The 17536-nt window shown below is 36.2% G+C and overlaps 1 protein-coding gene across 3 annotated transcripts in view; it reads left to right on the top strand.

The window, feature by feature from the left end:
- LOC131540270 (astrotactin-2-like) overlaps positions 1-17536 on the top strand; it is a 588347-nt gene that overhangs the window by 205814 nt on the left and 364997 nt on the right. For 2 of the 3 annotated variants that reach the window (XM_058774886.1, XM_058774885.1), the window contains exon 4: positions 614-763. The exons of the other annotated variant lie outside the window; for it this stretch is intronic. In XM_058774886.1, coding sequence (XP_058630869.1) covers positions 614-763 — 150 coding nt within the window. The remainder of the gene's footprint in view (positions 1-613; positions 764-17536) is intronic. 3 annotated transcript variants of the gene reach the window in all.

The raw sequence follows: 17536 nt of genomic DNA, 5'->3' as shown, positions 1-17536 counted from the left end.
AATGTTCAACAAGCACGGTCCAGGTTGTGCACACACAGCTGGCAAAAGGTAGTAATTCACTGCCATTAAATACATTTTGGGCCTTTTGGACTTTTTCCTGCAGAACTTTGACTCTACAAGAGGAAACCATCTCGAGAGTATCATGGCATGCCATGACTTTTATTCTCATTTTAAGAGCAAAAGGTCTTTTACTTGAGCAAACTGCTGAAGAGGAAACTCTCTTCCCCCATGGCCTGCACTTTTTCCACGTTCTTTATCCTTCTTTCCAAAATGAACACATCAAAGCTCGTCTGTTCATGATAAGAGCAAAGAGGTGATGTGGAGCGATGAGACAGTGGACAGGAAAGGAGAACGTGTTAAAGACAGGATAAATGAAGTTCTAGAGATTGTGCATAACTCATATGCCCTCATTTCTCTTTTAAGGACAAAGCATTTACTGAGTAAATCATCTCACAGCCTTTATACTCATTTATCTTTTTTTACACAGGAATAGATAAGCATGACTTCAGCATTTTCGCTCGTGTAGTAAATCATGCGCTGCCCTCTAACGCCTTTCAGCAGAGGTGTGTGTCTTCTGGTGTCTCACGGGTTTGTGTGTGTGTGTTTGTTTCAGCGCTGGACCCCGATCAGGAGAGCGTAGAGGCCCTGATGCAGAGGTTTAAGGAGAGTTTCCGGACCAACACCACTATGGAAATAACACACTTTCAGAATGTTACACACAGCTCCTCCACTGGCCGCAAGAGAGGACCAGCTCACACCAGAGGTTAGCAATGCACTGAACCAGTGACACACTCCAACATCATCTGTTGTTGGGGTTGCTCATGATCAGGATTGTCCCGTATTTCTGTCAAATGAACCACCGATGCCAATCATTCGTGATTTTATTATTCTTTTGAGTCAATTCTTTGTTTTTGGTGAACTGACCGAATATGTTTGAACAGTCTGGTCTCATGTTTATACGTAGGTATTAATGCGTAACATTTACAAGCACAGAACGTACATTTTTGTACGCTTTTATTGATGCTAAAATGTACAATTTAGACATATTTCAATGTTTAAAACGTACAAATCGATACGAATTTTTAGCTAAAAAACGTAGACATATTTACATATCTTTTAAATCATTCATATCAATGCATTTTTATAATTTTATCAATAAGCGATTTAGATTTTAAACCCCTTTAACCTACCCCCAAACCTAAACCTATCCATTTTACAGTGAATATGCATTTTTATAATTTTATTAATAAGCAATTTAGATTTTTAGACCCCTTAACCTACCACCAAACCTTAACCTACCCATTTTATACCGAATATAAAAGGGTAAAAAAATGCAATTGACCAAAATATGCAGGAAAATAACCATTTTAGTAACAATATAGCAGTCAAATATTTTTTTTTTATAGTCTCTAATCCCACTCCTACCTCCTGAGACCCAGCTATGGAGTGTTTGCCTCTGTAGTGGACATTCTATTTTAGTGAATTTCTCTGAGACCTCACGTCACAGTTTTAAATCTGGATGTTCTGTACAGAGCACATTCAGGGCTTTTTAGAGATACTAAATATTTGGAAGTTTTACAATGACCACCCCCTCTCCTAGGTCTTTAAATATGCTAAATTGAATTTAGTGAAAAATGTTACATCCTTATGGAAATATGATTATATTTTGTAATTGTCATTTTAATCTGAATCATTTTCAAATGATTTGTCATAAAGCAACATCTCAGGAAAACGTTATGGGTTTTCAAATTCAAATATGACTTCCTGTTATGAAACAGGACATAATTTCATACATGTCCACTGTAGAGAACACCAGGGGCCTGTACCATGAAGCCGGTTTAGCTGGCTAGCCAGGTAAGTTTCAGTTTAGTACCTAAAACTCTGGGTTTTAGGTACCATGAAAGTGGTTTGGCTTTTAGCAGTGTTCATCGCCATAGTAACTTACGCTCCACAGCTAACCTGCTCCGGGGCAGGTTATGTTCTGGTTTAGAGATCTCAAACCAAAATTTGACCAATCAGCTTCAAGCAAAGTGACACATCTCTGACGCAATAAAGCCACTCCTCCAGTTTCTCGTATTCCAAATTAAAGGACGCTACATAGTAAAACATTTTCAAATATAAAACCATCTGATTTTTAGAGATGATTATTTTTTATAATTATTTTATATTATTTATATAATTATTATACCCTTAATCAATTACACAAGCCAGTTTAGTTTAATAGTAATTATTAAGCTTTTATTTAAAATCAATGTAAACATATGCATACTATGCAATATAAATAAGTTTTAGAACCAATAGCTTTAAACATGACTACATTTGAGCTTAGATTAAGTGTTTTTATACCTATAAATATTATCAACTCTATAAACTAACTTTACAACATTTACTTGCACTTATATGGTAAGATGTTTTCTTTACGTTTTCCTCTTTCATGGATAGATCATATCATGATCGTGCTGTGTAAATGTGTTTAAATTATTCATATTGTTCAATCTTTTAATCTTCACACTGACTCTCTCTCAAGAAGTGAATCACAGTTTTAAGGCATGTGATTGGCTGCTCATTACTGATGTCACACTTTCATGTGCACGTGCTCCATTAACTCAGGATCAAGCCTGAGTTGACAGAGAAAGTTGATGATCAGCTTCATGGTACCAACAAAGCCGGATTGGACTGGTTTGGTTTTGTCAACTCAAAACTAATCCTGTAACTCTGAGTTTGTTCATCCACCATCATGGTACAGGCCCCAGGACTAAAAGGATTTGTTTATTATCCATTTTGGGAGACATAACAATTGAATAGGAAAATAAATTATATATTAGATATTATTATGAAAATCTATTACTTCCATTATGACAATTATTATTTTTTTTTCTTTTCAAAATGCTGTCCCAACAGCAACACATTAATATGCTAATTAGATACACTGTGTTTAATGGGAAAACCAGTGTATGGAAATTTTTACACACATATTGCATAAAACAAAATGGTATATCAAATCATTTTGTTATATATTTTATAACATAGTTGAGAATCATCGTTAAACAAAGTTTAGTATAAAAAACTCCTGAAACCTAAAAATGTATTGCCATTTTATATGCCAACTATATGCCATTTTATCCTCTACAGTAAGTAAATGTATGTTTTATAGAACCACATTTTACGTAAAATACATACAAATTATCATGAGATCATGTTGGTTTGAACCACTCTCTCACTGAATCATACAGCCTTCCCCTGGCCACAGGTCTGAGATTAACAGAGGAGGCAAAAATGCCACCAAATTGGACAAAAATACCCTTGCACAATTAAACTAAATCTGTTACGGATGTCGTGAATAAAGTGAAAATGAAACGTATGCATGTACATATTGTACACATACACATACAACGTACACTTGTATACATTGATTTCCCCCCAGTTTAACAAATATTTACAAATATTGGTAACACTTTACAATAAGGTGTCATTTGTTAACATTAGTTAATGTATTAACTAACATGAACGAACAATGATCAACACATTTATTACAGTATTTATTAATCTTTGTTAATGTTAATAAAAATACAGTCGTTCATTGTTTGTTCATGTTAGCTCACAGTGGATTAACTAATGTTATCAAGCACAACTTGTGATTTTAATAATGCATTAGTAAATGCTGAAATTAACATGAACTGAGATTAATAAATGCTGTAGAGGTATTGTTCAATCTTAGTTCATGTTAACTAATGTAGTTAACTAATGTTGAGTAATTAACCTTATTGTAAAGTGTTACCCAAATATTTAACTCAACTAATGCAGCATCATTTTTTTTCCTGGCATCCTTTGGCTACTGTTACATTAGACTATATGAACACACTATCAAGCAAGATAGAACACAAAATATAACTTAATTTTCTACCGGCGCGTTGTCTGTGAAGCAGCTCTCTGTGAACACAGGCATCCGACATGTGCACAAGCACAGTAATCCACTTAAGTACCGCATTGAGTTCACTTTCACGCTTCAATAAACAAAAACACACAAAGTTATGTCAAAATGCCCGTTTTTAAAAAGTCTCACATGCCAGAAAATAGTTGGAAGAAAATCAGATGAGTGTCAGATCCACGTCATGTGCATCAGGCTTTAAAAAACAGCACCACTTTTAAAGACCTGCTGCAGTCTGCAGACCTGCTGTCACTGATATAAATCAAAGAGCAAAAGAAAAAGATAAATTACTTATTGCTCTGTTTGCTTCTGATGCTTGAATAAAGATTAATCTATTTTCCATATATAGTTTATAGTTAAAAAAAAAAAAAAAAAAACTGTAACTTGAATGGCTAAAATTGAGGAAAAATGCATTTAATAGATACATCAGTACCACCAAACTACCCTTTTTTTGTCTCAAACAATCTCAACTGTTTGTTTGAATACATGTCAGTACCTAACTGGATGATTTTCTCTGTACATATCTGCCAAATGGACATCACCTTGACATAATCATGATAAGCTACTCCTAAAAGTAACGTAGGAGTAACGTATTTTATTTTATTTATTTTTTTATTTTGTATCAATTTTTATCATAAAACGCACTATACAAATAATCTAAATAAATGTAATTGAATCAGTAGAGGTATTGGTTCTACATTCCTAATTTGCTGCTTATTAATAGTTAGTAAGGTAGACGCTAAGATTATGTATTGGGTAGCATTAGGGATGTAGAATATGGTCATGCAGAATTTGTGCTTTATAAGTACTAATAAACAGCCAATATGCTAATAATAGGCATGTTAATAAGCAACTAGTCAATAGTGAGAACTAGTCCCTATACTAAAGTATTACCAAAAGTTTTATCTGACTATTATTCTATTTCAGGCTTTACAGGGTTAAGAAACATGAGTTCAAATGCTGTTGCCTTCCTCACTGTGTGTGCTGTGAATGTGAACGAAGAAATACAGAATGAAATACAGGTGAAAAGTCACACGAGAGGAGTCCTCCATCACTCTGTGACTGGCTCATTACGCTTGCAGATTTGATAATGCTCAACTCTCATGCTCAAAATGCTCTGCGAATCAGCCTGAATGAGTCAAACTACTGGAAATGGACAAACTACTTACAAAGTAAACCACATGTTCAAATCAAAATCAACTTGATCTAGAAGTGAGCTGGTTTTCAGTGAGCACTCAGCTCAGTTCAATTAAACCTTTGTCTCTGTGTGCGACCATCATTAAAGGAACACTCCACTTTTTTTGGAAATAGGCTCATTCTCCAACTCCCCCAGAGTTAATAAGTTGAGTTTTACCGTTTTTGAATCCATTCAGTTGATCTCTGGATCTGGCGATAGCACTTTTAGCATAGCTTAGCATAGATCATTGAATCCGATTAGACCAGTAGCATCTCGTTCAAAAATGACCAAAGTGTTTCCATATTTGTCCTATTTAAAACTTGACTCTTCTGTAGTTATATCGTGTAGTAAGACCGGCGGAAAATGAAAAGTTGCGATTTTCTAGGCTGATATGATTAAGAACTATACTCTCATTCCGGCGTAATAATCAAGGAACTTTGCTGCCGTACCATGTGCCGCAGCAGGCGCAGTGATATTACGCAGCGCCTGAAAGTAGTCCCCAGCTAGGTACCTATTTATAATATAGCTGGGGCCTACTTTCAGGCGCTACGTAATATCACTGCGCCATGGTACGGCAGCAAAGTTCCTTGATTATTATTACGCCGGAATGAGAGTATAGTTCCTAGCCAAATCGGACCGCTGGTCTTAGTACACAATATAACTACAGAAGAGTCAAGTTTTAAATAGGACAAATATCGAAACTCTTTGGTCATTTTTGAACGCGATGCTACTGGTCTAATCGGATTCAATGATCTATGATAAGCTATGCTAAAAGTGCTATCGCCAGACCCGGAGATCGGCTGAATAGATTCCAAAACGGTAAAACTCAACTTATTAACTCTGAGGGAGTTGGAGAATGAGCCTATTTCCAAAAAAAAGTGGAGTGTTCCTTTAACAGAGAATCTGGTGATTTATGATTGGAAAAACAGAGTTTTGTAATTTTGTGACTTTGTTGTAAAAAAAATAATAATCATTTTAATGTACAATCATTATAAATATGATAGTATTGGTTACTTATTGATAGTATACTGTAATTGGTGTTCCAGTAACACTGCTCAAGCGTCAAAGTTAAATGCACCATGAATTTGAATAGAACCAAAAACCCATCACAGAATGCAACATTACCTCATCATTTCATAAATTCAGCACACATCACTGACGCCCTATAAAGTCAGAGCTAAAAAACATCCCATCCCATTAGCCTCAGTGCTCAGCCACAATTTACCAGTGTGAGTCTCCACCCTGAAATTAAACCCGAGTGAATGCGTTGTCTGCCGGGTCAGAGCGCTAAAATAGAGAAGCATGAAAATAATCCATTTTAGCCTTGATTTTTAAACGCCACACCACTCCAGCTCACTTTCTTGGGCTCCTTGAAATAAAATCTTTCCAGGACCTTTAATTACTACCCACAAAAAAATTGCCTTCGGCACAGTTTTTTTTTTTTTTTTCATTCCCTGCATCCATTGATGATAACAAACAGGCTAATGGGACGAACTCTGGCGCAGAGCTGGAACTCAATTAAAGCGAGAGGAAGTGAGAGTTCACCGGGCCGCTACGAGTAGATTAGGCCTTTCCAGAAATAAAAAGCCACCAAATGAATCAAACACACGGTCAAATATTACATGAGGTGGGGGTCAGTATGATACGTTAATACCGCTGTGCCTGACGTTGCATTCTGTGTGGAGAATTTCTCATTTTCTCTCATGGCTTGTGATTTTGCTTTCCACACAATTCCCGCTGCACATTTGCATGGATTTACACACGGGGTTGGTCTCTTAAGTGGATTAAGACTCAGAAAGGTTGAGGGAGGGGAGCTGCTTATGCCAGTTTTATGGTCAGAGATGCCAGCCTGACATGCATTCAGCTGGTGTAGAAGTTTTTGAGGCTTGTGCGACCTTTCGTTCTCATTCAATGAAAACATATTTAAAATAGCATCATAAAAGTACAATTAAAATAGCCCATATGACACATGTGCTTTATTCTGAACTCATAGGAAATATAGGTGCTTGTGTACTGAAAATCTTATTGCTCTTCTACAAATTCACATTTGGTTACATATTGTTTGCTATCTTTGAGCCCAATAGTAGACATCTTGCAATAAGTTTGACCTTATGAAAAATAAGTACACTTTTTATTATATTTATTATATTATATTATATATTATATTATATTCTTAAGTGCAAACTGAACATAATGTTTTAGGCACTTAATTGCAAGTTAATTATAATTACTGTAAAAAAAAAAAAAAATGTAGGTAACACTTTATTTTAAGGTGTCCTTGTTACACGTTACATGTACTTACTATTATAATAACAATAAATAATGCATTAAATAGATGCAAGGAACCCTAAGCCAATATGGAGCAAATTTTGTGCCAATATTCATCAAACAAATCCAGTGTTTTACAAATAAACACAATCTGCTTTGCAAAGAAAAACTCGACTTTCAAACAAACGCAAAGTGATTTGCAAATACAAAACTCTATTTGAGAGAAAATGCAGAGGTATGGACAAATATATTTATTGTGTGTTGCAACTGTGAGACTCCTTTGCCTTTTTATGAGGAAACTTGGCTTGATTTTCTCACAAATGCGTGTTGGCAGATTTTCTCACAAATGCTTGCAGGCTGATTTTCTCACACATGCAATTGAGCAACTTTCTTTTCCAAAAACAGCAGATGGCGCTGTCGGTCAATTTACGCTAGTCATAGACCAGTATGAGTGGGGAACAGGTGAGTTTGTGTCTTACTATCTCTATAATTAACCATTTAGATGTTTTCAAAAAGCGATACTACTACAGTGTCAGTGAAATTCACAACAAGTGCTGTAAAACTGTTAACATGATTGATTAGTTCAAAAATCAGGAGTGACATGGCTAAACATTTAACTAGGCAGTCTTTCCCTATAAAAACGTATCCATTCTCCGTACCTCTTATCCTCTTTTGGATCGCGGGATATAGAATATATAACATTCAAAACAATGCAGGGGTATAACAATATATCATGTCACAATATATTGTAATACTAAAATGCAAATGTATAGTGGATAGCGACAATATTGTGTACCAAAAATGAAAGCATTTTGAATTTTATTTTTACATTAGGTCAAGTAAGATTTATTGTATTTCTGCTATATATGTTGGGAAATAGCCTCCAGTGGAGAGAAATGTTGTAGGCTACCTCTGCAGTAAAAGTTTAAACAAGTATACAACTACACATAGAAAATGTACTGAAAGGAGTAGGCTAAACTAATTATACAAATAGGCTAATCAAACTAGTTAAAGTTCAGGTGAGCTTTATTGTGATTCAGCTATGTAAATGTACCAAAATATAATCTAAACATTAGTATCCCTTATGAAAATTAACCATGGTTTTACTAAATAAATACCATGGTATTTGTAGTAAAGCTGCCTATATTGAAATGGTAACCTGCAAAAAAGCATGATTACCACACTTTTACTATAGTAAAACCAACTTTAATTTTCATAAGGGATATCATAGTTTATTATCATATTTATGTTTATATATAGTATAGTAATATACATGCCTTGTACAACATGTAAAACTAAAAGTGGCCTGTAAGGAGATATTTCATATTTCAACCAATATACCAGCAGATTTTAGTCTGACAATAGCCTGTTTGGAAAAATCCAACTAAAATTATGTAGCTTTTTATATAAGGCCGAGCAACATTTTAACTCATGAAGTTAAGAATAAAAGGCTACCGTCAGGAATTATATTAGTGGCTCTTTAAAATGCAAACGTTCGTCATCTGAGTCACTCTGAGAAGAGTCCTCGCTGTCCAGAGTGTGTCTTCACCCGTGTAGCATGCTGTTTATTAAACCACTGTTTATTAAAATGCTGAATTTAATATTACATCAGCGTGAACTTGTTCCTTCTCCCCAATTCATAGGACAAGAGTGACACCAGAAGAGAAATATTCATCATTTTGCTTAGCTAAAAAATACGTAATTATTTTAGACAAATGATAGCAGTTACATCATTTAAAAAAAATAAATAAATAAGATATTGTACTAAATAATGTGATTTGTTTTCATTTTTTTTATTAATAATTAATGAACTCTTGGGTGATATTACTATATATGATACTAAATTAAATTATCTAAGCTTTCATTTTTGGTACACAATATTGTTGCTATCCATTATACATTTGCATTTTTGTATTACAATATATTGTGACACGATATATTGTTATACCCCTGCATTGTTTTGAATGTTGAACAATTGTATCAATATATGTATATTCTATATCCCGCGATCCAACAGAGGATAAGCGGTATGAAGAATAGATAAGTTTTTATAGGGAAAGACTGCCTAGTTAAATGTTTAGCCATGTCACTCCTGATTTCTGAACTAATCAATCATGTTAACAGTTTTACAGCACTTGTTGTGTATTTCACTGACACTGTAGTAGTATCGCTTTTTGAAAACATCTAAATGGTTAATTATAGAGATAGTAAGACACAAACTCACCTGTTCCCCACTCATACTGGTCTATGACTAGCGTAAAGTTGTACTTAAGTATGTCAAGGAACATCACTGAAAGCATCTGTTTTTAAGTACACTTAAATGGTTATCTATTTCATTACTATATTATGTGCAAATACTTTATTTGTTTATTATATTAAGTGCATGCAAGTATAATTGAGTCCACTTCTTTTTCACAAGGGTGTGCAAGCTTATAGAGAGCCACATCAGGGGGAAGATCTTAAACAGTGACGACTGGGAGAAAATTTCCTAGGTAGGGCTGTGCCACATCCAACAATTTTAGCGAAAATCCCAATATGATTGAATGCTAAACAGTTAAAGAAAAAGTTTAAGAAAAAAAAGTTAACAGAAGAAAATATATTGAGATTTCAAATATTTTCATTTTACATAAAGATAATTGTTTTTAGCAAGTTCAGGATTAAGTTTGAGGATGGTTCTCCCAGTTTTTTATTATTATTATTATTATTATTTATTTTATTATTTTATTTAGCAGTGGCTCTTTTGTGATGACAGAGAAATTGCCCATTTCTGACAAGATATTAGGACACGCATTGGCTAAATTTTATGTCATGTCTTGAACATTTTGATAGCAATTGGCTAAACTGCTACATAAACCCACCTCCTGTTGGCGATTTCTCGATCTATTGCCCTTGCACCCTCTATTGACCAGCTGCCACTGATTTTGAACTGTTTAAAATTTGGCTATTTTATTGCTTAATTTTAGGAGACTGTTGTAAAAGTTCAGTTTGCTGATCTTAATAAGCTTAATGAGCGTCATCAAGCTCAGCGTGAGGTTTCTATTTGTGTGCCCTCAGAGTCAATTAATTACCATTGTGGATCTTTAACGCCATTCAATCAGAGTCATTTTCCAAAACAAGACAAGACAGAGAGAGGATTCTCGGCTGGTGTCAGTATGGTATGCGTGTTGGCAGGCACAGATACGAAGTGTCTCTCTGACAGTGATTAGCTATGCTAACGTGACCCGTGCCACTGCAGGGGAGAACACCATCTGTGTCCAAAGCCGAGAGGTCTGACACCAGCACTCACACTCCTGACACTAATTATTCACGGCCTCTGTCACAGACTGGAGAAACAAGATGCTGAAGGAAATTCAGATGTTATTTGAGTCTCTTTAATATTTGATGGAATTTTAGATTGATCAGTTTGTTTTTTAAGGAAACTTTGGTTACACTTCAATTTAAGGTCTCAAGATTCTCACTATTAACTAACTATTAACTGATTTTGTCTCAAACTCCTAAATTGCTGATAATTAATAATTGCAATTAACAATTAATTAATAGTTAGTAAGGTAGTTGTTAAGTTTAGGTATGTGGTATTAAGAGGTCTAAAATATGGTCATGCAGAATAATATGTCCTTTATATGTGAGATGATCTCCTCATGAAATCAAAGTCCAGGAACTCACACGAAACAGATGCCATGCAACAAAACAATAAAATTAATCTGGAGAAGAGCTCTCCAAAGAGAGCAAACAACATCACCCCCCTTCTCCCCTCTGCCCTCTCTGCCCTCTGTGCCTCACCCTCTCACTATTTTGCCCAAAAAATGTTTCACTTAAAGTTCAGTAAGAATATGTATAGGTGCATCTCAATAAATTAGAATGTCATGGAAAAGTTCATTTATTTCAGTAATTCAACTCAAATTGTGAAACTCGTGTTTTAAATAAATTTAATGCACACAAACTGAAGTAGTTTAAGTCTTTAGTTATTTTAATTGTGATGATTTTGGCTCACATTTAACAAAAACCCACCAATTCACTATCTCAACAAATTAGAATACTTCATAAGACCAATTAATAATTATAAAAACATTTTTAGTGAATTGTTGGCCTTCTGGAAAGTATGTTCATTTACTGTATATGTACTCAATACTTGGTAGGAGCTCCTTTTGCTTTAATTATTGCCTCAATTCGGCGTGGCATGGAGGAGATCAGTTTGTGGCACTGCTGAGGTGGGATGGAAGCCCAGGTTTCTTTGACAGTGGCCTTCAGCTCATCTGCATTTTTTGGTCTCTTGTTTCTCATTTTCCTCTTGACAATACCCCATTGATTCTCTATGGGGTTCAGGTCTGGTGAGTTTGCTGGCCAGTCAAGCACACCAACACCATGGTCATTTAACCAACTTTTGGTGCTTTTGGCAGTGTGGGCAGGTGCCAAATGCTGGAAAATGAAATCAGCATCTTTAAAAAGCTGGTCAGCAGAAGGAAGCATGAAGTGCTCCAACATTTCTTGGTTAACGGGTGCAGTGACTTTAGTTTTCAAAAAACACAATGGACCAATACCAGCAGATGACATTGCACCCCAAATCATCACAGACAGTGGAAACTTAACACTGGATTTCAAGCAACTTGGGCTATGAGCTTCTTCACCCTTCCTCCAGACTCTCGGACCTTGGTTTCCAAATGAAATACAAAACTTGCTCTCATCTGAAAAGAGGACTTTGGACCACTGGGCAACAGTCCAGTTCTTCTTCTCCTTAGCGCAGGTAATGCCGAGTTCACACTGCACGATTTTCAAACTCGTCGGATCGCTGTTGTTTTCACACTGCGTGACTATCTGGGGAAGCATTCAGTCGCTGCTGTGTTCACATTGCACGATGGATCGGCGACAGGGGCTTTCACATTGCACGATTTCACAATAGGAAGAATCGCCGACAACTCTGTCTGATCCACAAACTACGTTTCACAACAAAACACACGCGAGAAGTGATAAGGAAATAACGTGAAAACCTGCGTGTGTCAGACCGTTTTTCTCGAGCGAGACTGGAAGTATTAAAAAATATAGCCAGCAAATTGTCTGTGCGCTGATTTCCAGCTACAAAAAGAAAGACAGATTTTGCAGGAGGGAGATGCAGGGATTGTGTTCTGCAAAGAGTGGTAAATAATAATTTGCAGTAACTGTTATGCTGATGTTGCGGCTGGTCAAGCGTTTGTGCTTGTTTCTGTATGATATAATTGTACATATTAAAATACTGATATGGTCTATAACTCCTCACTGAACTTCCCTCTGCCCTGTATCTTTGTCTCTCATTGGCTGAAGGTCATCGTGATGTAGTTTTCAGTCAGAAATCATTGCACACAGCGTGATTGTGAATCGCCGACAGCTCCAGATATTTAGCATGTCAAATATTTCACGGGCGTTGGCGACGTGTCGGCGATTCCCTCAGATCGCGTCTGTGATAATTCACACTGCGCGATTGTCACTCGCGTGAACGAGCTCCGATTTGCCTCCGATGTCGGGCATTTGTTGGCAATTTATCAAAACCTGTAGGCGAGTGAAAAATCGGGCTAAAATCGTGCAGTGTGAACTCGGCATAAGTCTCTGACGTTGTCTGTGGTTCAGGAGTGGCTTAACAAGAGGAATACGACAACTGTAGCCAAATTCCTTGACATATCTGTTTGTGATGGCTTTTGATGCCTTAACCCCAGCCTCAGTCCATTCCTTGTGAAGTTCACCCAAATTCTTGAATCAATTTTGTTTAATAATCCTCATAAGGCTGCGGTTCTCTCGGTTGGTTGTGCATCTTTTTCTTCCACACTGTTTCCTTCCACTCAACTTTCTGTTAACATGCTTGGATACAGCACTCTGTGAACAGCCAGCTTCTTTGGCAATGAATGTTTGTGGCTTACCCTCCTTGTGAAGGGTGTCAATGATTGTCTTCTGGACAACTGTCAGATCAGCAGTCTTCCCCATGATTGTGTAGCCTAGTGAACCAAACTGAGATACCATTTTGAAGGCTTTTGTTGAGATAGTGAATTGGTGGGTTTTTGTTAAATGTGAGCAAAAATCATCACAATTAAAAGAACCAAAGACTTAAACTACTTCAGTCTGTGTGCACTGAATTTATTTAATACACGAGTTTCACAATTTGAGTTGAATTACTGAAATAAATTAACTTTTCCATGAAATTCAAATTTATTGAGATGCACCTGTATATATCACATATGATGCAGCTTGTGAATCAGTTGTTTTTCCCCTTCATGTTTTGTATCATTCTAAAGATCTCTGTGCAATTGCTAAAATGGTCTCAATTTCACAGCAGTCACTTACAACCCGAATTCCGGAAATGTTGGGACATTTTTTATATTTGAATAAAATTAACACTAAAAGAATTTCAAATCACATGAGCCAATATTTTATTCACAATAGAACATAGATACCATAACAAATGTTTAAACTGAGAAAATTTAAAATGTTATGCACAAAATTAGCTCATTTCAAATTTGATGCCTGCTACAGGTTTCAAAATAGTTGGGACGGGGGCATGTTTACATGGTGTAGCATCTCCTCTACTTTTCAAAAAAGTCTGAAGACGTCTGGGCATCGAGGTTATGCGTTTCTGGAGTTTTGGTGCTGGAATTTGGTCCCATTCTTGCCTGATATAGGTTTCCAGCTGCTGAAGATTTCGTTGTCATCTTTGACATATTTTTCATTTAATGATACGCTAAATGTTCTTTATAGGTGAAAGATCTGTACTGCAGGCAGGCCAATTCAGCACCTGGACTCTTCTACTACAAAGCCATCCTGTTGTAATAGCTGCAGTATGTGGTTTTGCATTGTCCTGCTGAAATACACAAGGCCTTCCCTGAAATAGATGTTGTCTGGAGGAGAACATATGTTGCTCTAAAACCTTTATATACCTCTCAGCATTCATAGTGCGTTCCAAAACATGCAAGCTGCCCATAGTGTATGCACTTATGCACCCCCGTACCATCAGAGATGCTGGCTTTTGAACTGAACGCTGATAACACGCTGGAAGTTCTCCCTCCTCTTTAGCCCGGGAGACACGGTGTCCATGATTTCCAACAACTCTTCTGGACTCGTCTGACCATAGAACACTTATCCACTTTGAAACAGTCCATTTTAAATGAGCCTTGGCGCACAGGACACAATGGTGCTTCGGGACCATGTTCACATATGGCTTCCTTTTTGCATGATAGAGCTTTATTTGGCATCTGCAGATGGGACAGCGGATTGTGTTTTCCGACAGTGGACAGTGGTCCGACAGGGCATCTTTTGATGAAGTTATGCACTGTAGATGATGAGATTTGCAAAGCCTTTGCAATTTGACGTTGAGGAACATTGTTTTTAAAGTATTCCACAATCTTTTTATGCACTCTTTCACAGATTGGACAGTCTCTGCCCATCTTTACTTCTGAGAGACTCTGGCTGTTTCTCCATATGCATTCTTCAGCAATCTTGCGTCCTTGTGTTCTCGTTCTACGTCATCATCAACCATCGAAGTTCAGTTCCAGTTCTCAAGAACACAAGTACAGAGGACACATGAAAGTTCTCGATATCGAGGATGCATCGAGTGCAGACTTGAGAGAATCGAGCCTTTAGAAATCCCAGAAGACGCTGCGGGTGGCCGGTGTACAGAAGCCTGTAAGCTTTAAACTCGCTCTCGCAAATACTTGATGGCTTTTGAAAGTAAACATTTATCGTTTTGTTTTGCTTAATTTTAATAAAGTGGTATGACACGGAGAAAATCTGCAGTATTTGTATTGGCATATTAAAATTAATCTTAACATAGTCATAGTTAAACATATAACTCTGTAAAATAAAACGATATACAATTATATGAAAATAATATATATAATAGTATGAAATTTTTTAATAAGTTATGACATTTGTTTGTAATGTTGTTATATTTATTGTTCATTGGCCGCTGCTTATGCTGAGACTATGCGGTCAGTTAAGCAAGAACGCAGTACTTTTCAATACTCACAAGGATTCTCCAAGTTGGCTTTTCCAAGGATGCCTTGCAAGACTGGTCTCCACGAGGACAAAAGTCCGTTCTCTGCATTCTTGAGAAACAACCCCTGCCTCTCTAAGACATCCCTTTTATAGCTAATCATGTTACAGACCTGATGTCAGTTAACTTAATTAGTTGCTAGATGTTCTCCCAGCTGAATCTTTTCAAAATGTCTTGCTTTTTCAGCCCTTTGTTGCCCCTGTGCTAACTTTTTTGAGACCTGTAGCAGGTATCAAATTTGAAATGACCTCATTTAGTGGATAAAAGTGTAAAATTACTCAGTTTAAACATTTGTTATGTTCTCTATGATCTATTGTGAATAAAATATTAGCTCATGCGATTTTAAAGTCTTTTAGTTTTTATTCAAATTTTAAAACATTTAAAAAGCTGCTGAGGGGTGTGTCTCCCTCAGGGTCTCAGGCCAGGTGCGACCCTGGGTCGTGAGATCCTAACAAACCAAATGGTCTTTCATTTGGCGTGATACATTTTTACCTGACAAACAAAATGTTCTATTTGATTTATCCTGAACTCTCCTGAAATCATTATGTCTAGTGGATCATGTGGAGGCTGATGTTACCTCAAATCTATGGCCAGGGCTGCGTTTCCCAAAAGCATTGTAAGCCTAAGTTGATCATAGATCCATTGGTTTCAATGGGTCTATGGTGTACTTAAGCTTACGATGCTTTTGGGAAACGCAGCCCAGAATAGAACAAACTGAAGGTGCCCGGATGAATGGAGCAGTAGGCACTTCATCTGTGATGTTTTGATTTCTGTCTATTGCTGATTTAATGCGTTGTATGGAAAATGGCTAAACTAACTACACTTTTTTTATTATAAGCAAGCAGTAGGTGGCAGATTGAAAGGTATTAGTCAACTTACATCCTCTGAGGAAAATCAGACTGACGAGTTTTTGGTCGTGAAAGGCCACGCGAGTTTCAAATCCGACATCAGGTCCCTGATGAACGAATAATTGAAAGTATGGGATATTAAAAGTAGTCAAATATCTAAATTAATAAACAATCGACATTTGTGATCTGTTTTTGATTTGAGTCTAAATTTAATGATCACTTGAAAGTCAGATTAAACATGGAGCTAGACTAAAATTGAAACTAAATCCTGATAAATTAAGTGAACTTTGCAGAAATGCAAGTTAAAGACCGAACACGCATTAAACCTTCAACCAGGCCGCTGGACTTTTGGGTTACCAGGTGGATCCTTACATACAATATTTAATACTAGTTGTAGTTCACTCTAAAGCCCAAAACACACTGCACGATTTTAGCAATCCTATAAGAACACTGCATGTCACACTGTGTGACGTGGATCTAATAAAATTGGCTACGACGTGTGTAGATTGTACGATGATGACACCTATTGAGTCATTCGCTACAACGCATGTTACTATAAAATAATAAAACATCATCTAACAAAAAGAGCATGATAAATCACACTTTAGCAGTTGTATTTTTTATGTGTGCTGAAAAAAAGTGGAAGCGGCAAAAGAGGAAGGGATAAGAGGCAAGCAGTTTTATGTTTTAGCGCTATGTCGCAAGAGTCAACATGAATGCAACCCAGGTATACCTAATTATACTTTTCTTAAGTGTATCTCAATCTAAATAAGTACAAAGCAAACATACAAAGACTGTTCTGTATACTTGTAAGTATACGGCAAGTATACTTACTGTAAATATAATTTTTAAGTGCAATATATATGATATGTACAAAAAAGTAGACTGAAAGAATAATGTCTTATTTAAATAGAAGTAGTACATTTAAATTAAATTGTGAATGGCGCCTTAGAAGCCAGTTTCCTATATAGGTAGTAGAGATCACAGAGGCTCATATAGAGAGCTTATATATATATATATATATATATATATATATATATACATATATATACATACATACATATTATTTAGATAGAAGGCTGTTGCAATTCAGTGGCACTGTAAAAGGACAAATTAAATATATCACACAGGCATTTTTTTTCCTGCTGCCAGTAAATAGATTCAGTTAAAAATAGGCCCACGATCAAATATGTATTGAACCAATCTATGTTATTTACAAAGCACTAGGTTTATGAATACATTTAATAAGTGTATTTTGCTGTATGTGAACACCACATAACTGCAGTGACTGCACTGCTTTATAT

Source organism: Onychostoma macrolepis, chromosome 05, assembly GCF_012432095.1.
Source record: "Onychostoma macrolepis isolate SWU-2019 chromosome 05, ASM1243209v1, whole genome shotgun sequence".
Taxonomy (NCBI): domain Eukaryota; kingdom Metazoa; phylum Chordata; class Actinopteri; order Cypriniformes; family Cyprinidae; genus Onychostoma; species Onychostoma macrolepis.
Note: the sequence above shows the minus strand (reverse complement) of the source record. Positions and strands in the feature narration are given on the sequence as shown.